Below are 26936 nucleotides of genomic sequence, written 5' to 3' on the forward strand. Positions count from 1 at the left end.
TCTTTACGCTCACACAAACACACAGAAATGTGCCTGAATGTTGTAGTGGTTTGATGTAACCCGTCTAATCCGGTGTGATTAGTCACAAATGGCAATGGAGGAGGAGGGGTTGAAAAAAATAATGCAAACAAGTCAATTCAATTGACTTTAAAAGGGCAGTTCATCTATCAATTTGCACACACACAAAAAAAATCATCAAGTTTAAAGATGTCTGTATGTGCCTAAACCGTAGAGGTCACCAGAATTATGCTTGTCTGTGCTCAGAGAATGAGAAATATGAACAGTTTGTAATTTGTTACAAATAATCCTTTAATTTTGTGATAAGTTCACTTTGAAAAAGCAGTTACAATGAGGAGTTATACAACATTATTCTCTATACTAGTAGGTATTTTTCACAGCAGACATTTTGACTTGATATAAATATCTGTTTTCATCGTTATCACACCTTTTTTTTGACAATGCCTTGTTTGTCACTGTTATCAATCATCTCTATTAGAGTTTCACAGCCAAGTGACAGAAGATCTGAAATGGAGGAAACAGCGAGCGTGCACTGTAATGATATATTCTGTAAAATTACAATATTTTGCACATTTTCACCGTGTTACAATCCTAATTTATTCAAACAAAAATTGCATTCTACTGTAGAATGTGAATTTTACGATTGAATACTGGCAGCAGTGGCCGCTACGCCCAAATAAAAAGGGTTTAATAAATTATTTCAGTATGTTTTTAGTTACTTGCAGGTATTTTATTAAATCTTTCCAGTCGTCGTGCTAAGCTAAGCCAACTGTTTCCTGGCTTTAGCTGCATCTCTTACATATAGAAAGTATGTGATAAAAACAAATACACATCTTTTTTTGTGATTAAAGTTGTACATTTGTAAGAAAAGGGGCCACATTGTTTCACTTTGTAAGTTTAAATCGGCCTCATCACAAACCAGAGGCCAACCAGTAAACACTGGATGTGACCTGAACAGGAGGTGTAGAGTTAATGTTCCGTTATATTATGTACAGCTTCATCACAAGTCCTATTTTAACTATCTGTATATAAAACTGGCGATATTATAGGATGTATTCTTTGAGTTCTAGTTCTTGATGCCCCTGTGCACCTCGTCCAAATCAGGAGTTTTAACCCTAACCCTTTGATTAGGTCGTTCATTGCAGATACAACAGACAACAAGTTGCACCATCAAAAAGCTTTCAAACTGAAATGATGTGACTTCTCGACAAAAAGACAAACACTATGTTTGTGGAAATTTGCATTTGCAGCCTCAGAGTACATTTGTGTTCTTTATTTGCCGTAAAACTCAAATCTCAGAGAATATCCAAGTTTTTTTTTCTTTTAAATGTTCAGCTTTTATCTCAGAAACTGATGTTTTTAAAATGTATTTATTCGTATTTATCTACGATGACCCTGAGATACTGCTTTAGTTATGCAGGTGTTTCTAGTAACATCACTAATGTTCAAGTTTTCTTCAAGCAGAACCCTGAAACTTAAGCAGCTACATGGAATTTCACCATCGCAAAATGTATTTAATGTATTAATTTTTTTTACCTTCACAGAGCCTTGATATGTACTGGCAGAGGGCAGAAAGTGCGGAGAAGAAGCAGAGGGAAAAAAAACTGTTTTACATTTAAAGGCTCTTTGGGAAATTGTGTAAAGGTATTAAAACCTAATTTCATGCCTTTTTAGGCTGATTATTTATCATTATCATATTACATTAAACCGAAACACAGATTTAGCTGCTGCCCTCCATGTTTAGACAGTGTAACGCAAAGACGAGAAATAAAATGCATCCTTGTTCTATCTTCCTGTCATTTCCATTTGAACTAATAATTTATGTTATAAAAGATATTTTCAAGGTGCTAAACCATGACAAATTGAAAATATTACACTGGATTCAAAGGACGAAGCTGCTCTGCTGTGCTTTTGGCAGGACTGTTTTATCTGGTGCTACTTCTTTCTTCATTATCGTGTGAAATTGAGCTTTTTCTCCTTATTTTTGTGGACCAAAAATTCAGGTTTTGAAGTGTGGTGGCCTTTGATTTCAGTTTTCAAAGCGACTCATTTAGTATTAGCAAAGCGCAACAGTCCTTAAATAACCCAGCTGTAGTCTCTGAAGTACTTTTATTTACTCAAAAATTCTCCATATATTTACAAGTTTTCAGACAAGATAAGATGTCAGGAAGTCAGAGCCTGATCTGCACTCAGTTTTGACTGAATATGTAGTTGGTGTGTTTCGACTTTCTGATCTTGTCATCATTTCACAACGAGAACCGCTGAAACATTTCCTTTAAGCATTCTGAGCTGTTTGCATTCAGTCTGTGACTTGAAACATTACTGTTATAACAGCAGGACACCTTGTGATGTGATTGCCTTCCCATATGACTGAATTCTAACATGATTTAATCAGAAAACAAATGCTGCCCGCTGTGAAGCGTTCATTATGATCAGCTACATTCAGACCCACACTGTTTTATTCCCTTCAGACAAAACCAGGCTAGTAAAAATATTTACATCCGCCTTGAAGGGACATTGTTTATCATTTAACTTCCGTCTCCTGGCCTCTTTAATCTCAGTGTTTTTGTGACTGGCATTTAATCCATCACTTTAACTGTTAAGCTTTAAATTGCCCATTTGAGTCTGAACAGGAGCTTGTGTACAAGATTACACATTTCATACTTCCTAAGCCATTTACTGTCTTTCATTGATTTTTCATGCCAGACCATCTTACTCAGGTTGTTTGTGTGTCTGTGTGTACACGCGTGTGTTTACTCATGTTGTCCACATGTGGGGTCTCATTGTGAGTGGACTTATCAGGCTAGTCATGGGATTAGAGCTGATTCTCCCCCTGAAACTAGTGTCAGATTAACAGATACCCATGCCCACATAAACCGTCTGTAAGGTACACATAAGCTGTCAGTCCCCCTGCTGTTACCTCACCCACTGCGACCTCAAATGTCCATCCACACCTCACTTATGATCATATCACTTCTGTTTACGTCCTCGTAAGCTCCTGCTGCGGGGAAACTTGGACATTTAGATATTTAATCTCAACACTTTGGGGATGTTTGTCATGAGACAGCCTGTAATTTGTTGGGAAAATGATAGATAACACGACGCGCATGATGCTTGAGCGCACTTCACTCTGTCTGGCATCATAATTATTCACTTACAGCATTAGTAAATGGCTGCATGAATGGCACAGCCATCTATTTCTGTATTTAATTCACTTACAGGCAACAGGAATGACAAATCTGTTGCTGGAAAGCCACACAACTTGCAGTGTTCATGTCGACACTGAAGATACAAACAAACATAAAGTATTAGACGACTTTAATCTGAAATTTTAAAAAAACAAACAGAAAACAGATGAGCAGAGATGGAAGCAGCAGACAGAGCTGGTGGTCAGGGAGGAGGAGGAGGAGGAGGAGGAGGAGGAGGAAGAGAGGGATGAACGGATTATGGTGGTCGATACTTTGGCTCCTCTCCCAGACTGAGAGATGACACTAAATCTGTTAATTCATTCCCCCTTGACGCCCCTCCTTTTCTTACTCACGTAGTTTGTTCTGATTCTTCTCCCCATACGTCGTCCTAATGCAGGACTGTCATTCTTAATGTCTTCGTATCCAGTAAATATACTGCACCGTGAGTCTACGATCAGTCAAATGCCCTGCAGATTTAACACTACATTTTTCACTGTATTTCCTTATAAATTTCCAACAACACGTACATTTGCAAAGAAGCTGAACACATTTGAATGCAGAAGTATACCTGCAGCTGTTAAGTGTAGCTGCAGCATTAAAATACACACAGATGATTAACTGTGCAGCATTTAGAGTTAACAAGTTTACTCACTGCAGTTTTTATTTCAGACAGTCTATATATGTAGTGCACCCATACATACATGCTTTATTGTATGTTCATGCGGTTCTTTAAACTGTATTTGTTTGCAGCTCTTTATGTAGCCACAGCTGTGTATCAGTGACAAACTACAAATGCAGCGTCCCTTTGAATAATTCTGATACTTGCGATTAATATTTAGGCCGAATTATTTCACCATTACTAGTGTGATTGTTGTGCAGCAGCCCTTCAGCTGAGCTGCACATTTCCTTAATGCTCCAGTTGCTTGAAAACTGTTGTTGGTGCAAACATTTATTCTTAAATAAATGAGTGTTTTCCTGTGGTACCTACAGGTTTCATAACATTTGAGTAAACGTGCATATTTAATATATTATAAAAACATGATTTTGTAAAAACTCCAACCCAGCACTCCCAAAACAACTGACAGTGTCAAATTGTTGTTGTTCAAAGCATGGAGTTCAATCAAAGGATGAAGTTCAAAATCTCTCTCTTGAAAAACACTGAATGGTCTTGGACCTACCGGGCTTTGCAAAAGTTCTGTTACACTCGGTTTCATGATCTTTAGAGACGTTTACATGTCGGAGTGAAAAATTCCATTAAATAAACTGAAAGTTCTACCTCATAGGCAGGTGTCCTTAATACAAATTTTTTTCTCCGGTGAAGTTATATCAAGATGGAAGTCAAAAGAGTTGAGATATCTGCTCTCCTTTGTGCTGAACATCAGCCGGATGACCGTCCACAGAGTCGCGGAGAGGCTAAAGAATGTTGACGATCTTTCAGGTCTTCACCATTCTTGAAAGATCACTGAAAGATCTTCACCATTCTTGAGCCTCTCCGCGACTCTGTGGACGGTCATCTGGCTGATGTTCAGCTGCTTGGCTCTGTCAGACTTGTTGTGGCCAGCATGAAGGAGAGCAGATATCTCAACTCTTTTGAGTTCCATCTTGATACAACTTCACCGGAGAAAAAAATTGTATTAAGGGCACCTGCCTATGAGGTAGAACTTTCAGTTTATTTAATGGAATTTTTCACTCTGACATGTAAACGTCTCTAAAGATCATGAAACCGTGTAACAGAACTTTTGCAAAGCCCGGTATATACATCCTGGACTTATTATCTCCATGTGAGGCTGCAGTGAACCATGCCGTTTACTGCAGCTTTCTTGGAGATGTTCAGTTTATTTTCTATGAGTTAATGTATGAATGTCTACTTTTAATGCACTTTTGTGGTTTTAATGTATGATCTTAATGTCTACCTTTAAATATTTTTTATAATTAATATATTTCTTTTCCATTGTAAAGCACCTTGAACTGCCTTGTGTATGAATTGTGCTATACAAATACACTTGCCTTGTTTTTGTTTTAACCATTACAGTAAAACTCATTTAAAAGTGTATCCTCAAATTCCACTCAGAATGAATCGTTATCAGTTTAGTGATTCTTTGTTTTGTTTTATTCTGAAGTCTGATGATGTTAGTGACTCTGGTTCAGATGGATGAATGAAAAAGCCCTTTGAGTACCATTAGGGTAGAAAAGAGTTATAGGGGTGGAGGTATTCTATTGCCACTGTCAGTTAAAGTTAAATGTATCCAAAATGTAGTTTTATAGTGAAATACCTGCAAAACTAACGACATTACCACCAGCTGCACTTTGTGTTTACTGCTAATTATGAAATATTTGCAGGTTAAGACACCAACCTAAAAGGGTAAACATGTGGATGTTTTACCTGTTTAGCATATTAGCATTGTTGCTGTGAGATTGTTTGCAAGTGAACATGAATATTTAGCTCAAGGTGTCCCCAGCTTGGTTAAAATACGTATGGGAAAGGCGTGCAGAAGTCGAACAGTTAAGATGCATAACATAAACTGAATAGCACATCTTTATTTCATGTCATATGGAGTCCATTAACCAGCAATGTAGAGGGTCCCTGACCCCAGCGATGGGAGTCAGTTATTGATTCCACCACTGGCAGTGTAACATCAATATCCACAACGGACATATTCAGCTTTATTTATTCCTTTCTCAGCTTTGAAGACATGTTTTGTGATGCTGCCATGCACCCAGTGGAATTCCTCTATTAGACTTTGGATTTTAGCTTGCATCCTGAATGGAAAAAATGTGTCTTCTATATCATTATCATCATCATCATCATCATCATCATCATCATCACCATCAGTCCTGATATGCATTTGACAGTGATCAGGGATGACACTAATTCAAGTCGAGAGCTTGATGCATCATTATTTACTTGTTTAAGGGACTCTAAAGAGGACGTGAAAGACGATTCCGCTTGGAGATGTTTCTTATAGGGCTGCACGGTGGAGTAGTGGTTAGCACTTTCACCTTGCAGCAAGAAGATCTGCGGTTCAAATCTTGGCCTGGGCCTGGGATCTTTCTGCATGGAGTTTGCATGTTCTCCCTGTGCATGCGTGGGTTTTCTCCGGGCACTCTGGCCTTGGAAGTATATGGATCTGTTTTTTTTTTTTGTTATAGCTTGATTAAAACTCTCTCCCAGAAAGAAAATTTGCATATTAAAAGTCTAAGAGCTTCACTTTCTGCAGCTGCTCTCTTCACGATTTATTTTGCACAAAATCTGCAATTGTCATATATATGGTATCTTTTTTTTGCCTTTATTTACTGACGCTTCTTCTTCTTCTGTCTCACTTTTTTCTAACAAGAAGCAACTGATTCTTTAAAAATATGTGTAATTAAACTTCCTATTTATAATTGTCCATGAAAGGCACACTTTCTTCCAGGCATAATTACATAATAGAGTTGCATAATCCCTATTAGCGCTAACCGGCAGCCGTGCAGGTTCGTGTCCATGTTGATTAGCTGCCACAAAACTGTGACTGATGCCCTTCGAGCCGCTCCGTCTAGCAAACAAGGCTGCTGGGGCATAAGGTGACTCCAAAGGCAGTGGCCCCTGTCACCCGCTATGGAGACAGTTCCCATGACAACGAAGGCGAACGCTGCACTTATGACCTTTTGTAGACATGCTTGTAATTACATTAAATTACACTGCGTTTTATCTTTGGCCACTTTCGTGAGTCATTTCCCATTTAACTGTTGGTAGCTGCTGCTCTGACAGCACAAAGGGTGGAAAGCTAACTCTAGGTGCCAATTTAGGTACGTAGTTGTCAAGTTTTACTCCACATTTTCTTAAACGTGGACTGAGAGGCCTTTTACTCACCACGGAAGAAAGCTGGGGTGGAGGGAGGGGGCTATTGTGTGAGCACAATCATGCACATTTCTCTGGACTGCCTGCATCCTTTTTTATTTTCACGCATCTTCTCTGCTCTACCCACACATGTTCTCTCTCTGGCTCCTCTCTTCCCTCGGTCTTTGTGTGATCATGTTGCTTGGTAACAAGCAGAAGAATGATGAGAAGAGTAGGATGTATTCGGGTGCCTCCTGCGTGATGTGATGTGTCTTCACATCAGCTGTGAAGAAAACAGTGCAGTATGGCCAAAATAACTGCCTGTGTGTGTGTGCGTGTTTCAGTTCAGAGCTGAGTAGAGAAGACGTCCTCCTTTGGGTGCTGCTTGAACTTTTACCTGTCTTTTTAAGGTTGTGTTACTAAAAACTGGAAAATTCCGTTGTTTTTGGCAAGAAATAGTCTTACAAATCTTTATTTCTGTAGCATTTGGTTCAGTTAAAACTCTGTCCTTGCAAAATCTTGTTATTTTAGCTCTCAGAGCTCTACTTTCTGCAGCTCAGTTCATCAATAACAGTGGGCACATTAATTTGGGGGAATATTATTACACCGTTGATTCCGCATCGCATTCGAGGCAGAGTGGGTGTAAAAGTTCAAACCAACACCACAGTTATATTTCACTGTACAGTTATGAAGTCATTGTTGCAAAGCCTGCCAATACGCTGCCTCTAATCTCGCCATAAATCAAAGTTTGAGATGTTAAATAGCTTCAGGAGAGACTCGCTTGTTGCTTAAGCAGACTGCAGAGCGACTGGGCCAGGAGTGGATGCTGGGACAAAGGGGGAAATAAATCACTTTTTTATCCAGATGACCGCTGCGATGATTCACTACATTCTTTTAAGTTCAGTATTTCCAAGCAGCTGTAACCATCTGGGGAGGAGTTTTGAGGTCTGTGGCGGAAAATGCATTCCCAAACTCTGTGAAAAATATACATGTGTAACATTTAACAAACACGGCAATTAGTCTCAGTCAACTGAAAAAATCTTTTTAGCATTACTCCAGAGGCTGTTTGCTCATTAAAAATCACTGAATTGGAGGGGGAAAAAACAGCCTCTTTATCTCCATTTCAGCAAACTGAAAAAAAAGAGGCTTCCTCACTAGATGGTGGTTTTCTAACTCATATCTGACTCATTACAGCATCTTTAGAAAAAAAAAAGGTCACAGCACAGTTGCTAATGACAACCTGTGAGACTGCCTCACTCCTCAAACCATGTATGTGTGAGTTTCGCCCAGTGGTTGGCTCATTTGTAAGGATCAGTCGCCCCCTGCTGTTTCACATTCTTTGACTTGTGAATATAGAAGGTTGCCATGCCAACCAGAGGGGGCATTTCTTAAGTCATGAAGTAAATTTAGCATCCACCTGTGATCGTGAACCAAGCTGGATGGAGGCTTGTTACTGTGAAACCGCCGCTACAGCTTTTGTTTCTAACTGCTCCGATTAAGTAGTCCTCATTCTTTCTTTTTTTTTAAAGATGATAATAAACTAATTAGAGATAATTTGGCTCATTAGCAATAATCAGAGTCATGCAATTTTCAGTTTTAAATTAATCAGATTACAGTAAGGAGACACCTGGGCCTGTTATAATGTATTTCTGGCCACTTGGGGGCAGCAGAAACTTTAAACAGGCCCGTAAGTTGCCTTGTGAACAACCTACTAGCAAACCTATTTCCACATCCAGCAAAGAGGGAGCAACATTGATTTTGTGTTGTGTTTTTAATATACTGGTAGATGTGAGTGCAATTTTAGCTCTGTTTTTGTTCTCCACCATCACCTGAGGGAAATGTCCAGCAGTTGCTAAATGCCCAATCGAGGTACATTCACTTTTTACTTGCTAAGTTTGTCTGCCTTTATGATGTGCGCAGAAACTAGGCATATACTGGGACATCAAGGTAGAATCATTGCCTCAAAATTAAGAGATCACTCCAAATAATTTAATTCATTAGAAATTAGCTTCACTCAGGTACAGCATCAAAACTTTGAAAACTTCAGCTCTCAGACTGTTGAAAGGTTCAAACTAACAGTGAACTACTCAGGAACTTAGAAGATTTCAGTCCTTGGACTGTCTGAAAGTTAAATGTAACAGAGATCTACTGTGGGATCTCCTGAGAAAAACGGTCGAGTCAAGACTTGAGTTAAAAAAAAAAACTATAAGAGGGATAAGAGGAGAGACTACTAAGTGGAATGCAGCAGGATCAAGACCCACTATTGGCATTTTTCTATTATTAGTCTATTTCTTTATTCTGCCTCTTCCGGCCACACATTTTGTTCAGCCAATTCCTCTCAGCTTTTCCGACTGCTAGCTTAATAAACTTTAGCTTTTCTACTATTTGTCTATAATTTTTTTTTAGCTGTCTTAGTTGTTTTATCTGTTGACTGTTGCATTATGTGTATTTTGTATTAATCAGGTTTTTTTTAAAGTATACACTATTGTAGGTTCTAAACCTTAATATTTAAATTAGCCAACTAAATTAGCATATTTAATAACATCGTGGGGTCTTAACATTAATTTATAAACTTGTTGGGTAAATTTGTAACAACAACCTTATTTCTCTATTGGAAAACACTCTGGCTCAAAAAGAGATGATTTCACTTGACTATTAAGGTGTTGCTGCTTTTATTATTGCACTTATATTTATTAATGTTGACATAATACTTTGTTTTTACTCATTACCATGTCCATGTGGGTTTTTTTTTTTCATGTTACAAGACACATATGAGTGCAGTAAGCAGTCAACTTTACATCTGACCATTTTCACCTCACAACTTCAGTGTACAAATGAGAGTTTCAAAAACACGGATTCAGACTTCCAGGGTTTTAAATGTCACTAACCTAAGAAACCAATTCTGTCAATTTGCAGGGCTGGGCCTTCTGTATCATTATACACACGTGGACAAAATTGTTGGTACCCCTCAGTTAAAGAAGGAAAAACCCACAATTCTCACTGAAATCACTTGAAACTCACAAAAGTAACAATAAATAAAAATTTATTGAAAATTAAATCATCAAAAACAGCCATTACTTTTGAATTGTTGATTAACATAATTATTTAAAAAAACAAACTAATGAAACAGGCCTGGACAAAAATGATGGTACCTCTATAAAAGATTGAAAACTATTTGACCAGAGTGACATGATTAACTCAGGTGTGTCATTTAATTGACATCACAGGTGTTTCCAAACTCATAATCAGTCAGTCTGCCTATTTAAAGGGAGACAAGTAGTCACCCTGCTGTTTGGTGAAAAGGTGTGTACCACACTGAACATGGACAACAGAAAGCGAAGGAGAGAATTGTCCCAGGACATCCGAAAAAAAATTATAGACTAACATCTTAAAGGTAAAGGCTATAAGACCATCTCTAAACAGCTTGAAGTTCCTGTGACAACAGTGGCTCATATTATTCAGAAGTTCAAGACCCACGGGACAGTAGCCAACCTCCCTGGACGTGGCCGCAAGAGGAAAATTGATGACAAATTGAAGAGACGGATCGTTGGAATTGTATCCAAAGAGCCCAGAGCAACCTCCAAAGAAATTAAAGGTGAACTCCAAGGCCAAGGTACATCAGTGTCAGATCGCACCATTCGTCGTTGTTTGAGCCAAAGTGGACTTCATGGGAGACGACCAAGGAGGACACCACTGCTGAAAAAAACTCATAAAAAAGCCAGACTGGAATTTGCAAAAATGCATGTTGACAAGCCACAAAGCTTCTGGGAGAATGTCCTTTGGACAGATGAGACCAAACTGGAGCTTTTTGGTAAGGCACATCAACTCTATGTTCATAGACTCAAAAACCAAGCATACGAAGAAAAGAACACCGTCCCTACGGTGAAACATGGAGGAGGCTCAGTAATGTTTTGGGGCTGCTTTGCTGCATCTGGCACAGGGTGTCTTGAAAGTGTGCAAGGTACGATGAAATCTGAAGACTATCAAGGCATTCTGGAGAGAAATGTGCTGCCTCGTGTCAGAAAGCTTGGTCTCAGTCGCAGGTCATGGGTCTTCCAACAGGACAACGATCCAAAACACACAGCCAAAAACACCCAAGAATGGCTGAGAGAAAAGCGTTGGACTCTTCTAAAGTGGCCTTCTATGAGCCCAGATCTGAATCCCATTGAACATATGTGGAAGGAGCTGAAACATGCCATTTGGAGAAGACACCCATCAAACCTGAGACAACTGGAGCTGTTTGCTCATGAGGAGTGGGCCAAAATACCTGTTGACAGCTGCTTGTATAATGCTACTGATGGGAACTGTGCACTTAACACACGCTCAGCCTTTCACAAACAAGTAAACAAGCGGTCCATTGTTAATGCAAAGTATTGATTATTAATTATATCATGATATGAATTAGTCGCTCAGGTAATAAACACATCCGAGTTGAAAACTAATTTAAAAAATACATAAAAATGCAGTCACAATAACTCACAATTGTTTTTTCATTTGAGTTTTATTCATACAGTGAGGGTGCTCATACATAATATTTATTTTTTTCTAGAAAATATATTACCTTTCAGTTCCTGAAAGCAAAACTAGATATAAATCATCAAGTTTCATTTGATAAGAAGCAACTCATTTTCAAGAGTCAACCAAGGCAGTCAACTGTATCAGCAGTCAAAAATGCATTACAGATTTAAGAAATCACATTCTAATAAAGACATTTTTTTCTTCTTCTTGTCTAGCAAAGCCACGACGCTCGAGCACTCCGACACGCACGACGATGATCGTTTGGGTTTTTCTAAGGTAGCAAATACTGTTAAAATACTGTAGCCACAAAAAGAGTTGAAGCACTTGAGAGGAAAAGCAAAGACAAGGAACTCAGTGAGGGAGGAAAAGTGACATTAAGGAAAGTGACTTTTTTTTTTTCAACAGAAGCGAGTGACTGATGCTGTATGATGTCTGTCATGTTGCGCTGTTTTTCTCCCCGGCTCTCCACTACACGCTCTTTGTTTCCTCGTGCGATGAAATGGTCCACGGTTGTCATGACAACTCCAGCTGGACAGCGGCAGGTGAGATTCTCGAGCATCACAACAGCTCACTTTGGCCAGGTGCTGAGTTGATGCTCTCTGTAAGGTGGAATAGGACCACCAAAAAGAAAAAGAAAATGTGAGCTACTGGTAAATTACTACTTCTCTACTCTAATAATACAGCATCCAAATTATGATAAGCAATTCATAATTCCACACTATGAACACACTGATTGACACTTTTAACTTCTGACACACACATATATAAAAACAGAGAGACATGTACCAGACAAGTCCAGTGATTTATTTCTGTTTTGGGGTAGTCTAGGTTTTTTCACGGGGGGTTTGCGATTTGGGGGCTTCTCAACGTTATTAGGGCTTTCCCTGTCAGTGCCTGAGTGCAGCGAGGACAGGAAACAACAAGTCAACAGTTAGATACAGACGCTTTACGCACAAAGCAACAAAACACGTGCACGAATGCTTGTACTGTAATCATCCTGTTAGTATGAATATACCTGCGTCACAGGACATCGCCTTCCTGTTCCTCTGTGGCTTCACTGGTGCCTGAGGTCTGATTCCTTCTTCACCTGAACATGTGTGAAACACAAGTGAGGAAAGAGTTAGAAACGAGTAAGTAAGCATTTATTTTAGCTCCACATTTCCTACTCTTTCCCTATTTCCTCTGGCCAATTCCCTACACATACATGCCTTTACACTCACATGTGTCATTACTTCTGCCACCACAACACGTCTGCATTGATCTAGTCATTCTGTTTTGAGTCACTGTGTGAGAGCTGAGCCTTTTGGGTGGTAGAATTAGCATTTTTATATATGTATAAAATACTAGTGTTTCACCAATGTAGTGGTGCTGTTGGTGTTTGAGACGTCCATTGTGGATGCACAGGATTCTCTTCTGTAGGAGTGAGTTATCCAGGTTGATTGTTGGATTGTTTGGTCGAACTGCTCACACTCGATTCAATTTTCACTTCCAGGACAATCACTGGAGGTATGTTCACAAGTTCAAAAAGGATACTTTGAAAGCCCTTCAGGATTATTCCAGACACAACAAACTACCCTTGACTAAATAGAATTTTCAGATTTTTTAACTTGCCCAATCTAAAGGAGAATACATTGGGAAAATTATTTATCGTTCACTGAACACTTACGTAAAATCAAAACCAAACTAACAGACACAATGATATTTTGTTCAAACAGTTACCCAAAGATCGAGTGCAAACTTCGCAAAGAGGTGTTTGCATATGGCAGCTCAACAACCAACATGGCTGATCATCTAATAACAGTATTCCAACTTGTGTCCATTATATTTTTCAATAGCTCTTGTGCTGCAATCACCAGCTGACATAGATTTATTTCTGAAAATCATATGGGCAGTGGTTTGGCTCCAAGTCTGTCATCATTTTAGCATGAAACAACCAGGTTGAAATGAATTAATATCCTGCAAATACTAGTCTTGTGGGTTTATTTGTAATTCATGAGCGTGATACAGTTACTAGGTAGAGGGCACTTAGTAAATCTAGAGATAACATGCAGGTTTTCTTTCCAGGTGACCAAGATTTACTTTGGCGGACAGTCCTAATGCATTCACATGGCCCTGCTTACATAGAAATGGTCATAAAGCAGCACAGCATCACACATGCAGACGTTCAGTACTAATTCAATAATTCTGTTCTGAATCCCTGTATCTCAGTTGTGTTTTAATGTAATCTGTAAGATTTTCTGTTTTATTCATACAAATGTTGCACCACAGTGGTGCTACTGTTGGTGTGGGACAAGTCAATGATGGAAAAAAATACTTCTTACTACACTTACTATTCAATTATGCTTGTGCATTTCTTGTTCTGAGTTAGATAATAAGATCCATACTTCTGGTACAATAAATACAAGCTTGCAGCCATCAGTTGGGTAGCTTAGCATTTTTGTAAAGCGGTGACAGGCAGGAAATACGGGGAAAGAGGGCTGAGAAATGATGCTGTCTTTCAGTGAAACTTGTGAGCTTATGATTGTAGTGTGGAAAGTTGTGCTTGGCATTCAAATGGCAACATTGGATGTAATTAATGAGAACAAAATAGCAGCAGCATAATGGACACTACTCTTGCGATCGAGAAGCCAATGTCGCTAACCATTTAGAAAGCTAACAAGCAGATAACATAATCTAGGAAGTGCAAGGACATCATGAAAAGACAAGACAGCTGGGAATATCAACATCCTCCTCACACATTGTAAGAGAACTACAAAAAACTATGTACAACTAAAACTGCAATATACAAATTTCCCATCCACTGCATAGATAAACTTGCACGGTCTCCATTTCTGTAAATATCACAATTTGTAAACTCTTGAGCATTGGGAACATGGCATGCAGAGAGAGTGTGGTCAGCTGGGATTTGAGCTTCACTTAGCTTAGCATAAAGACAGGAAACAGGGAAACCGCTAACCTGGTCACAAAAATCACTGTAACAGTACAGATGGAGATAGCATACAACAGTCAAAGATAGTTTTTCATTTTTCTAACTATGCTCCCTTGTGTTCTCTCTCCTCATCCTCCAAATCATTCCACCTCCACCACCATGGAGGGTCTTCCAATTACTGTGAAATGCAACTCAAGGAAACAAGGAGGTTTCAGGAGGAGCTTACAGTGAAGAAACACAGAACCCTACAGTACATAGAAATTTTTCATCAAGTGATAATAATAATGTATAAATGCCGCATCTTCGTAGGCGTTGTTTTGATTTGTCTGGAGATATAACTGTGCAGTACGTAGTAAGTGCGTGGCATCACTTAAGACTGACGTTAAGGATTTCTCATTGACAGCATTGGGTCCTCCGTCCTCACATCCACACTAAGCTAAGATGCAAGGAAGAAACCCCGAGTGAAGGGAAGCAAGGAGACACGTTAGCGTAATAAAAAGCACCCAGACTATTTCTTGGCCAAGAGCAGTGACTTTGTGGAGTCTCCGCTGGCTGATCCACTCTTTTAAACTAAGCCAACCGGCTGCTGACTGCATGTAAGTGATGTATCATCTAACTCTCGGCAAGCAAGCGAACAATCCTTTTAAAGTTTTCTGCAGGTTGAGCTGTTTATTTGCACCTTTGACACGCTGTTACTGAATATCCAGATATATGCCAGTATATTCCTCTCTGGCTGTATTGCAGTTCAGAGATCCAGGCTACGTCTAGCATAAAGGGAAAAAATACTTCAGCTCACAAGTGGGGTTTGAAGAAATGCCAAAGCATTTACTGTCATATCAAAGTCAAGAGGCATCTGGACCTTGTTCCTCAGAATGGAAATGTGAGTATGTATAGAAGTGACTTAAACAACCCATTTGAAGATGATAATTTTTTTGCAATTCTATACTCTTAATAAAGTCGTTGCTTTCATCAGTTAATTAGTATTTCCGGTGCAGGTACCTTGGCTTGCAGCTCTGTCTGGCAACCCATGTATCGGCTTGCTAACGTTGGGAGGGGGCACTGGAGGAGGAGGCAAGTTCCTCTCATTGGCTGATTCTTTTGAAAAAGTCACATACGAGGAGGTCTTTGGCTGGATGTCAGATCAGAAAAGGAGACAAAGACATCAGTAATTAAATTTATGGAAAAAGATGTTAGGTGGGAGAAACTGGCTTTAAATCTCACACCTTTTCAGGAATCGGAGGAGGTTGACCCTCAGAATCTCGTCTTTTCTCTCTCTCTCTCCTTTCCATCTTTGCAGCATCCTTCTCAGCATCTCCTTCCTCCTCTGTACCTGCAGATGAAAGAGAAATGGCTGACATCTAGGCTCGAGGCAAAGATTGCAGTGAGGAGCTTTTTGCAAGCTAAAATCTGCTTTCTGACCTGCGGTGTGTTAACAAAGATGACCTGAGTAGTACCTGGCAGAGCGTCTGAGCTCTCGAGTCGATGTCTCTGTCTCAGCTTTGGCAGGTTAGGTTTGCTGCTCTGTGGTGGGGGGTCTGGTTTTGATGTCAGGGGAGCCGATCGGCTTGCAGAGATTCCAACTCCTCCGACACTGCTGCTCCTCCACCCATCGGTAAAACCTGCACTTGTATCCGGACCAGTGTGTCTGTCTCCCTGTACGTCCTGCTGATGCCACTCTATGGCTGCCGCCTCTGTGCTTCTCAGAGGATCCGTCTCCTGTTTCGGCGACGGCGTCCTGTCCGACGGGTACGGAGGCAGCGGCCTTTGAGGAAAATGCAGCGCCTGAACTTGTCTGTCCGTCATTCTTCCCACATGTCTGGTCTCAGCCCACTGACTGTCCACCTGTACGTCCGTCGGTCTGTTCTCTGACCACGACCGGTCGATCTGCCTGCCGCCCATCCACTGTCTTTCTATTTTTCTGTCAATCTGCCGCTGGGTGTGTCTGTCAACAGTCCACTGTCTGTCCATGTGTCTGTCCGGATGTCTGCTCTCAGTCCAGTACCTATCTGTTTGTCTGTCCGTCGTCCTCGGCTCTCCAACAGTCCTTTCCTGCAGCCTGTCATCGAACCGCTGTCTCTCCACATGTTGCTCGCTCTGCCTTCCTTCCATCCACTGCTTGTCTGCTTGCAGCACCTCTGTTGTCCTCTGTTTGTCGTCCGCCCAGTACTTGTCCGTCTCCACCGGTTGTTCAAAAACAGCATCCACTTCAGACTTCTGTAAATAAAGAGGCAACAGAGAGGCTACAAATACCGAAAAGTCAGTATAATCATAATAGTAGTGGGTCACAGTGACTGTACCTCTCTGGGAGAATAAAAGGGATGTTTGCTTCCTCCCCCGCCTGGGTGAGGGATGCCCGGCACTGGTGGCGGACTCAAAACGAGAGTATTTTTCCCCTGGTGATCATTTATTTTCCCATCAGCCCCCTCGCTGGGGGATCCGGCTCTGGCTGCAGCCCTGGGCGGCTGGAGGAGGGTGTACACGTTCTCTGTTGCTGTTCTAAAAGTTGGAAAAGACATTGGCAACGAAGTCTTCTGATACATTCAACAGATTCAAAATACACAGATACGAGTTAAATGTAACAAGCTTTGATAAGAGGGTAATTAAGAACTATCACTTTTTTGGTCAAAAATCATATATCTCGCTATTCTAATCTGTATTTGACATGCAGCGTGTTCATTTCTAATCACTTGGCTAACTGCTGGATCCAGAATCGGAGCTGCCGGCTGTCATCTACATCTGTGTACACACTGTGGTATCAGCCTGCCTGCGTTTTGGCAGCTCTCAGCCATTTCTCATATCAACAAAGAGTTGAGGGAGATTTAGAGCGATATTTGTCGGAGTCTTTATGGAGTTCAGTGCCGCTGATTGTCCTTTTAAGAACCAAGAGGCAGAAATCAGCAGAAAATGTGAAGATGCAGGAGAGAATATGGAGTGCTTTGTGGTGTTTTGTGTTGTTATCTGGTGCACCACATGAACATAGTGTTGTGTTCAAGGCCACACCTTTACCAAGAAGAACCTGTGCGTGTGTGCGTGTGTGCGTGTGTGTGCGTGTGCGTGTGTGTGTGCGTGTGCGTGTGCGTGTGTGTGTGCGTGTGTGTGTGTGTGTGTTTAAATGCACAAACCCTGTGGGTGCTGTAGCAACACTGTGACAGCCGTCTCCATAAACCTCTGCTTCGGATTCGGGCCCCTGACTGGACAAAGTCTGGTTGCGATTTTTGCGGAAGCCGAAGATGGCGAGCATGTTTCTCCGCTTCTTCCTCCTCAGAGAGTGAGCTTTGTGCAGCGAGGAGAGCTGACTGAAAGAAGCGAGAGAGGTCCAATGTCACGCACACAGTCCAGTCCAACACAGTCATGTCGCGTGTCAACACATGAGTCATCTCCATTAGGATGTCACAGAATTCATCAAAGCCGTCTATGCCGGTTGTTTGTTGGCTGCTGCACTTTAAGCGTTGCTAGGCTACGTATCTTAGTACACAATGATTTATCATAAGTGCACATTTTTATATTATTAATGTAATCATATTAAAAGCAGTGGCTGCAGCCCGATGCGCTGCAGTGTGGAAATGAGCAGCATCAATATGACAAGCTGTTGTTGCTGTTGTTAAATTCCAGCCAAAAAAAAGGCTCACAAAAACTCTTGTATCTACAGCATATGTTTAACTACAGCTTTGAGCTCATTAGGTCTGCGTTAGGTATATTCTGTAACACTGCAGTAACCCTTATAAAAAGAAATCACCAACTCCTTTTAAGCTTCATGAGTCAATATTATGCTTTATGGAGTATATTCCTTTCCCGTAATGTGTTATGCTGCTTTTTGTGCATGTAAAAATTCTGCAAACATTAAACACCTTGTTTGATCTTGCAGCTATTACCTATCTACATCACCATGTAACTTATTTGCATAATGCCTGCCTTGGAGCTAGATTGCACACCCTAAAACAAAGAGTGAGCAGCTCACTTCTCACTAGAGATACTTCTGCTGGGGGTACATCATTTTATTCAGAGAACACTTTGTTTGCCAGCTGACCAATCAAAGCACATTTTTGGTAAGAGGCCTTAAAGAGAAAGGAGCTAAAACTGAGCTTTTCAAAAACAGGGAGAGAAGAGGTGCTTCAACAGTGTGTAGTATAAGAAAGCGTGTTTTTTGAACATTAAAACATGGAAACATATTTTAGTAGACCCCCAAAATAAAGTTCTAAACTTGCAAATGTGCATAATATGTGCTCTTTAAGTCACAAATTTCCTCTTTTTTTGTGCATATAAATCTGTGACAACCAATCATGTCTACAACCCAAACTGCTCTAAACAACCAGTTCCAGCTTTGCTAAAAAAGACAAAATTGAGGTTTTAGTTGAACGAAGATGATGGACAGCAGAATCTGCCAGATCTTCCTCTGAAAGCAGCCAGCAGGACACGCTAAACAAGCCGAACCTCGCCATGAGATTACTTCAAAGACCGACAGCACAGTGGTCTGAGAAACGCAGCCTTCTTGAATTATGAAAAACAAGAAGCTACGCAGAAGCCAATTAAAATGACGGCTCAGTTAAGATGTGTGCGCGCACACACTGTTAGAACTCAGCAGGGTTCCCAACAAAGGGAAAAAGAATCATTGATTTATGTGGTCTGAAACGCTGTGTTTATAATATGATTGTGTGGGTGTGAATATACCACCACGGTCGGATTATTGAATTTAGATTTAGTTTGAAAATTGCTTAAATGTATTTTTGTTAATTGACCTAAATGGTAAAAACTTTAACAGTAAGAAAAAAAATCATCAAATAGAGTCGTAGCCTCACAGAGAAGAGAGCAACAGTGAGATTGTAACCGTTCCCCAGTAGCTAATAAAACCTCCAGCTCTTTGAAGGTGTCCTCGTTAAAAATTCTTTTTATTCTGAAGCTTTTTTAATATAATCAAATCCGCACACATAGAAAGAAACTCAATGCAGCAAAAAAAAAAAAAAAACCTCCTAACCTGATCATTTACAAAGCAACCTCAACAAAAACAGAATAATTTAGAGTAAAACACCAAAAGCAGCCTTTCATTGAAGAACTAGCTTTGCTTATAATGATAAATAAAACCAGGTCTGAAGATGTTACAAGAGGTGCCCAATACTTTCCTGTGTCACTCAGCAGTTCAAGTTATTACTGTTTCTGAATGTGAGAAATCAATTCCTGTCACCATCTTTGAAAACAAGTTGGGATTGTTGTTTCTGCTGTCTTTGAAAACACACATTCAGGCTAACACTGTTCCCAGTATTATCAAAAACACTCCCAGAAAAAAAAAGATGAAACAAAGTTCCTTCATTGATTCTGCACCTGTCACCAGCTTGATTGTATTAACTTGTGCCTGCAAGTCAACACAGACAGAGTACATGCACTGAACAAAAAAACAGCGGCAAAAAAATGGATTCTTGAGGAAATTCAGCACTGTGATTTTTATCTGTTTCCAAAGATCTAATTTACCAATAAAAGCCCCGATATTCAGTCACTCCCTTTTAGTGTAATTTATCTGCACATACTGCACCTTTTGTTATGTTCCTGTCCATATTCACACAGTTTTCCTACTTTTCTTATACACTCAAATAGGAGTTAATATATCGATTGATAAAAAATACTTCCAATTGAGGCACACATGCTTTTTGCAGTCCCCTTAATGGTACTTTTGGCTTGTAATTCTTACATTGTTGACTTTTTCCAAAGCACACCTTACATTTTAGAGGGATTTCAGCAATTTCAATCATAGCACTTTAGAAATAATCTCATTACTTGAATCTTTTTGTGAAGTTACTGCAGTTTTAGACTGTCATTGACAGCGAACACTGGAGAGTGGTATGGCTGCACATCATCACCATTTTGATATAGGAAGAAAAACGCTGCAGCTTGGTAGTATTACATTAAACCGATCACACTTGTCTTGGGATGAGCTAAACCCAGGATGCAGGGATGGTGCCTCTGATAAACAGTGACGAGGGGAACTGTGTTGCAGAGTATTTTCTCGTAGGGAGGTGAGCACTGTTATTAAAATGACTAATTCATGTAATTCAACTCACTATTTGTCTGTTCTCCATCTGCTGTCCAGCTCTCGCTCCCCTTTGACTTCACCCTAACCAGTCGAGGCAGACAGCAGCCCTCCCTGAGTCTGGGTCTGCCAAAAGGTTTTTTCCCACCTTGTAACGGACCGCTTCTCTACCCTGTTGCCAAGTGCTCACTCAAAGCAAATCAAAAAAGGAACTTCGTATTTACTGGGTCTCTCTGAGTACATTTTGGAAGATCTTCAAATTATTCTGTGAAGTGCCTTGAGATGACATATTCTGTAATTTGGTGCTTAATTCACTGAAAGAATCAAGCACGGCAGCTTTATTGCACAACCCAAAGTTTCTTTAAAACCTAAAATTCTTTAAAATCTGCCATTTTCAGCACCTGGGTTGCTGCTTGGAGGTTGTTGTTATTGCGTTCTGTAATGAAGAAGACATTGAAAACAGTTCCGTTCTGATAGCGAGCATGAATGGAAAAACCATATGAAATGCTGAAAGAAAGGCTTACACCCAACCTCCGTTGAGTCAGACTACTGCAGCGATTTAGACAACTTTTGTTGTTTGTGCCTTCAAAGACAGTTTTGACAACTGAAAGCATTGACAGGACAAAGAAAACTCACAGGCTTTATTAGTGGAAAGATTAGTCCAAAGACAAAGAGTCAGTAAACATGTCTTCTTGTATTTGCTGTTGAGCCACAAACAGTCTTGGGCACCAAGAGAGTTTCCAAAACAGCTGCATTAAGATGCAAACATAACTTAAAGGTGACAAATGTTGTCATGGATTATTCATTTCAAGCAAGTGTGAAGCCTTTAAGTTGATTTTCAAAGCATGGTGAGACTATTGGAAAGCAATGACTGCTGCACTAGCAGGTGCTCAATCTAAAAACTTATACTGTGCTGTGGAAAATGACAGTAATTCTAAGTAAGTGAGATCTGCAGTATAAACATGTGAAATGGAGGGGATGTTCTGTACGGAGAGGCTCACAGCGGATATTGCAGAGAAGAACTGTGGAAGTGGAAACATAAAAAGCAGCTCCTACCTATCCGGGAGCACTCTTTTTGTGTAGAAATCTGGGAGTCCATCATCCAGTGGGCTTATTCCTCCATTTTCACTGCAGTGCTGTGCACACACAGACACAAATGTACATTTAAAACCTTTTTGAGAGGTCAGTTAAGTGGGTTTCATTTGTAAATGTTATATATGCAATAAAAGAAATGGATAACACCGCCTCGCCTTCACTGAGATGGCATAATCCAATTGCAGCCATCCACTTTATATAGATTACTTTTGACAAAGACAGCAGTCACTGCCAGCAGGCATAAACATCAGGAAATGGGAGAATTATGCATAGATAGATAGATCAACAGCTGCAGAACCGCGTTAAAGTAATGCACACTAGAATACTGCGTGTCAAAATGTGCTGTACTGTCTCAGCAGGAATGTGGCCTCCCTTGTGCCTCCTCGGTGGCCTCGGCCGAACTCGCGTCACATGATGGAGCGGCAGCCCCTGTGTAGGCAGCTCTGACAGGCCCTCCCATGATGCCGAGCGAGACAGAGGCGACGAATACGACGGCACGGAGGGGGGCGGAGAGGAGCTGGAGTCGTCACACAGGCCTGAAGGGATCATAGAGACCGTGAGGACAAGAAACCGAGGAGGAACTGTCAAGGAGACGAGGCCGGGAAATTACAGGGAGCCATCACTTCTGTTTCAGAATCATCAAATTTAAAAGAATCAGTGACTGCTCTGAGAAATACTGACTCAGGCTTGGCTCAGGCTGGATTAGAACAGCCATTAACAGACTTCTCGGATGAAGACACAGGAAAAGGAGAAAAAAAAAATACAGAAAACACACTAATGGAGCTCTGGGAGATACAGGACAGGGTCAGAGCCTGACAGGAAAGAGGAGAGAGACGAGGATAAGAGGATGTACAGCAGTACTCACTCAGTCTGGTGGAGACAGGTCGTATTCGTCTTGTTCTAGAGCTGCGCTTCTTAATGGCTATTGTGTCCTAAGAGAAAAAAATGAAAAAGCTGGTGAGATGCAGAGGAATATAACTAAAGTAAAACACACATGCTTGAAAAGAGTGAACAAAAATATTATAAAGGTCCTCCACAATGCTTTTCCAAGTGGAGTTTTATCAAATCAAGGCACTAATTTTAGTGTTCAGCAAAGTGCTGCACATTAAACATGTATAAACAGACAATGCAAAATAATGGAAACAAACTGGGACAGACAGTACAAATAGTTGAAAAACCTTCTAATTGCTATTGACTGTCCTGTGACTGTACCCAAAGTGGTCACACCCTAAATGATGCATAAATTTAAGCCTCAATAAAATTTAAATGGGTGATAAATATATTCCCTCCCTGTACAGTTGTCATGAAGGGAGAAATTAGGTATAGCGACCAAAACTGTATTTGTATCAGGCTGTCAGAGTGTTTATTTATGCTGTAAAGTCACATATTTTAACACTAAGATCTGTAGGGATTGACTTCCTTTTGGATGCAGCCTCAAGTGGCCATTTGAGGAATTACAACTTGAGCAATCTAGTCACTGGAACAATTGTCCATAAAAACTAAAGCTTACATAGAGGTGTGTCTCTTGAGATTCCACCACTTTGATCCAGACTGAAAACTCTCAACTACTATTTCATGGACTTCCGCAAACTCAACTATTTGAAAAATTAGGTTTATATACCTGCATAAATACTGGGTACATCCCATCATCTTCAGCTGTACTTAATGTTTGGAGTGAAATGAACAAAAGTTAGCAGGCTAAGATGCTAAAATACATTGATAAAAGTTATATGTTACATAGCACAGCATGTCAGCTTTGCCACTGAGAACCACAAAGATCTTTGAATGACACTTTGGTTTCATGCAGAGACACGGCATAGTGTCATCAGTCATCAGTGGCAAGAGAACACATAGAAAGAATGGGGCTGATGATGGATCCTTGAGGGACTCCACAGGGCGCACTGGCAATGTTGTTAGTCAATTAAAGCTGGGAAAGGCTGTATTTTTGTGGCATCATTGCACAAATTCAGTATATTTAAAACAAATTGCTCAGAGAGGAAACTAGACTTCTGCATCTCCGATTGGTTCTGTTTCATACCTCAGAAAATGCTGCTTGTGACTGGAGATTTAAGAAGAAACAAAGTGCAAATTGGTGGTAGGATGTGATGACTGAATGAGAAAATTTCTCTCCAGTTGTTGATTTAACTTCTAAAAACTTTTGTCTATTCATCGTAGTTGCATATTTAGAAGTTTTGTCCATGAAAATAATCAGTATGTGCTTTAAAATGGTTTAGCTATAACTCTACATTATTGCATTATTATGAAACCCTGGAAGTCTGAATCCATATGCTCATCAGTACACTGAAGTTTCAAGGTAGAAATGCTACAGAACCGACTACTTATCTTGCTCATGATTTGCCATCTGGCATATAAGGAAAACACCATATGAACATCCATCCATCCATTCTCTATACACCACTTTATCCTCACTAGGGTCGCGGGGGGTGCTGGAGCCTATCCCAGCTGACTCAGGCGAAGGCAGGGGACACCCTGGACAGGTCGCCAGTCTGTCACAGGGCTACATATACAGACAAACAATCACACTCACATTCACACCTACAGACAATTTAGAATCATCAGTTAACCTCAGCATGTTTTTGGACTGTGGGAGGAAGCCGGAGTACCCGGAGAAAACCCACACATGCACAGGGAGAACATGCAAACTCCATGCAGAAAGATCCCAGGCCCACCCCGGGATTTGAACCAGGGATCTTCTTGCTGCAAGGCGAAAGTGCTAACCACTTACTCCACTGTGCAGCCCCATATGAACATGTTAAGGTAAATAAAATAGATTTCTTTATGGCTTTGAGACCAGATTGAGGACTGTCTACTTACTAACAGGAAAACAAATTATTGTCAGTCATTTTATGGTTAGATTCTTGAGAGAGTTTTGACACCAAAGTACTGTGTCCTACAACATCCATGATGCATTTACAGCTCATTGAGAGGGTCACTTATTTGTTTCACTTTTGAAATACAAGGATCTACATTAGCTGCAATAACCAGAGGTCTTGAGCAGGGGAATGAATGCGAAAATGTTCAGCTTTACAAAAAATGTTTTAAATTCCTCCAAAGGAGACATCAAAGCTGGAGGCCAATGAGTGAACTGACAGTGATTCTTGAGATAATGTCAAGGAAACAATTTACTCCTGCAGTTTTGCCTGCTGTCTTGTAAATATTGAACTGCTCTTTTAGTGTGTCAACAGTGATTTGCTATGTATTCTTTTTCAGGTTAACTCAGCTTCTCTGCTCTCCGGTCATATTTTGAGATGATATTTAGTTTAGGGATTTTTTTTTTTCCATTCTGGGAGATGATTAAAAAATAGTTCTGCAGGTAGAAATTTAGTGAATACAAAGGCTTCTCTGTGCTCTAAGTAGCTGTAATTTACTGAAATGAGCAATTGTAGAGGACAGGAACTAATCTGAAAAGAAGTGAAGGGGGTTTAGAGGAGAATAATGACATTTTAGGTTTAATAGAGAAGTTCTACATACTATGAAAGCACACAGTACTTGCATGTATTATACAGATGACTTATATAATCAGTTTTAGCAGACATCACATATAACAATGACTTGATTTCTGGTAAATGTCATTCAGGCTTCCAGGGTTGCAATTGCAGGCCTTCTGAAATGTAGACATTCAATGCTTCAATCACTTCAATCAGCAGAAGGTCCTAAAAGGCCAAAACACAATTGAATTGACAATCACTCATCAATTCAAGTACAGATAAAGCGACTCCAGTGCAAGAGTAGGAGAAAATTTCTGACCTTTAACTGCCGTGTTCCTGTCAGAAAAGTCAGTGTAAAATTTCAAATGTCAAAACACAGACGGAAGACTCCTCAATCATGCAAGTTTAGTCAAAGCTGAACCACGTTTTTTTGTTTGTTTGTTTTGCTTAGATGTGACATTCAAGTCTAATAATGTGGTAAACAAGCAGGGGAGCGTGAGTGTTACTTAATCAACATACTCACTAATGTATGTATGATTTAATGTCGCAATTACGCGACAGAATCCAAAAAGGATTCAACTCAAAACCAGAAACTTTAAATGTAATCAAACCTGGAGACAAATTGAGGAATAATATGTGGAGAAAGTCAAGAGTATCATGATACTCTGTGTCCTCAGAATTAAAATTCACACAGAAATGAGAGATACTCCACATTTCTGTGTTCAACACACTCCAGAAATGGATCTGAATGAATGATTTTCTGCACCCATAATGTATAAAAGAGGCATGACACGCTGCTGGAATACATAAACCATGTCTAAAGCAGTGCTGACAAATGTGTGTATATAATATATATCATAATATACAATAAACTACTCATTTTTAAAGGTATTCTTTTGTGTATCTTGCTTCGTTTACATATTATGGCGTTTGTGTGTTAAATTAAAACTACATCCGTACATTCTCGTCACATTCTGTCACGTTGTGAATAGATGTGAATATAAACAGTCATGAACACTGTTCTGCTCATCTGGCAGAGATCATAAAACACAGCAGCAGCTCAGACCGGAACAATGGACAGATGATGCAGCTGTGCCACACGTCATATTTAATTGACGTCACTTTAAAACGACGGCTCCCAGGCAAAGATGCCTCATTTTGTTAAATGTCTGCTGCCTCTACTCCTCTCTGTCTTTGTGCCTCTTCTTTGCCTCCTCTGTTCACATCTCTGGTGACGTGAGGAGAGGAATCGAGGATGTAAAAACCGAGAGATGGGAAGAGGAAATGGGCTTTTCAGAGGCAAAACAAACGCTGGGGGAAGTGGCTGATCACTCTCCTATTTCCTGGGCTTATCTAAAACAAAATTTTTTATCTTGGTGAGAGATTGTTGAAGAGACAATGGTGTACCTGAGCGAAATCCTTTTAAACCTCACATGGAGATTGCTGCAGGCAATAGCTGCGACAAAATACGACAGGACTGCGCCTGCTGGGGATTTAACTTTCTGAACCTGAAGCAGTTTTTGTGAGTTTTTTGCTCCTGTCACATTTGTACTCACAGTGGGCTCATTTTTTGCTGTAATACAACGTTCTTTACTTCAATGCAAGCATCACATCCAAGTTAGAAGTAGAGAAAAGTCAGAAATGTCTTCGGTGCAGCGTGGCACAGTTATAAAGTCAGAAATCATCACAAGGGGAAAAAATAAAGTTGAATTTCCTCATCTTTACAAAAATTCTAATCAAACCTAAAATAAAGTTGTGCAACAACTGGAAGAAAATGGTGACTGTACATACTATATATATTTTACTGCTTACATTTTGAATTTGTTTCCATACCTGCTTTGTATCCATAGTCTTATCCTGCATTTAAGTCCCTGAATTTTCATCACTTGACTACTGGTTGCAG

The 26936-nt window shown here is 40.2% G+C and overlaps 1 protein-coding gene across 2 annotated transcripts in view; it reads right to left on the bottom strand.

Annotated features, from left to right (window-relative positions):
• Positions 1-11505: 11505 nt before the first annotated feature.
• The window catches only part of LOC110961258 (capping protein, Arp2/3 and myosin-I linker protein 3-like), a 38526-nt gene continuing 23095 nt past the window's right edge, over positions 11506-26936 (bottom strand). Inside the window, exons 30-40 of one of the 2 annotated variants that reach the window (XM_022208803.2) lie at positions 22450-22516; positions 21933-22120; positions 21546-21625; positions 17593-17766; positions 16768-16966; positions 15925-16684; positions 15694-15800; positions 15470-15599; positions 12557-12628; positions 12328-12435; positions 11506-12140 (exon numbers count right to left, since the gene is read on the bottom strand). In XM_022208803.2, coding sequence (XP_022064495.2) covers positions 12100-12140; positions 12328-12435; positions 12557-12628; positions 15470-15599; positions 15694-15800; positions 15925-16684; positions 16768-16966; positions 17593-17766; positions 21546-21625; positions 21933-22120; positions 22450-22516 — 1926 coding nt within the window. In that variant the 3' untranslated portion in view covers positions 11506-12099. The remainder of the gene's footprint in view (positions 12141-12327; positions 12436-12556; positions 12629-15469; positions 15600-15693; positions 15801-15924; positions 16685-16767; positions 16967-17592; positions 17767-21545; positions 21626-21932; positions 22121-22449; positions 22517-26936) is intronic. The other variant, XM_022208804.2, reaches the window with a different exon arrangement.

Source organism: Acanthochromis polyacanthus, chromosome 4 (genome assembly GCF_021347895.1).
Source record: "Acanthochromis polyacanthus isolate Apoly-LR-REF ecotype Palm Island chromosome 4, KAUST_Apoly_ChrSc, whole genome shotgun sequence".
NCBI lineage: Eukaryota > Metazoa > Chordata > Actinopteri > Pomacentridae > Acanthochromis > Acanthochromis polyacanthus.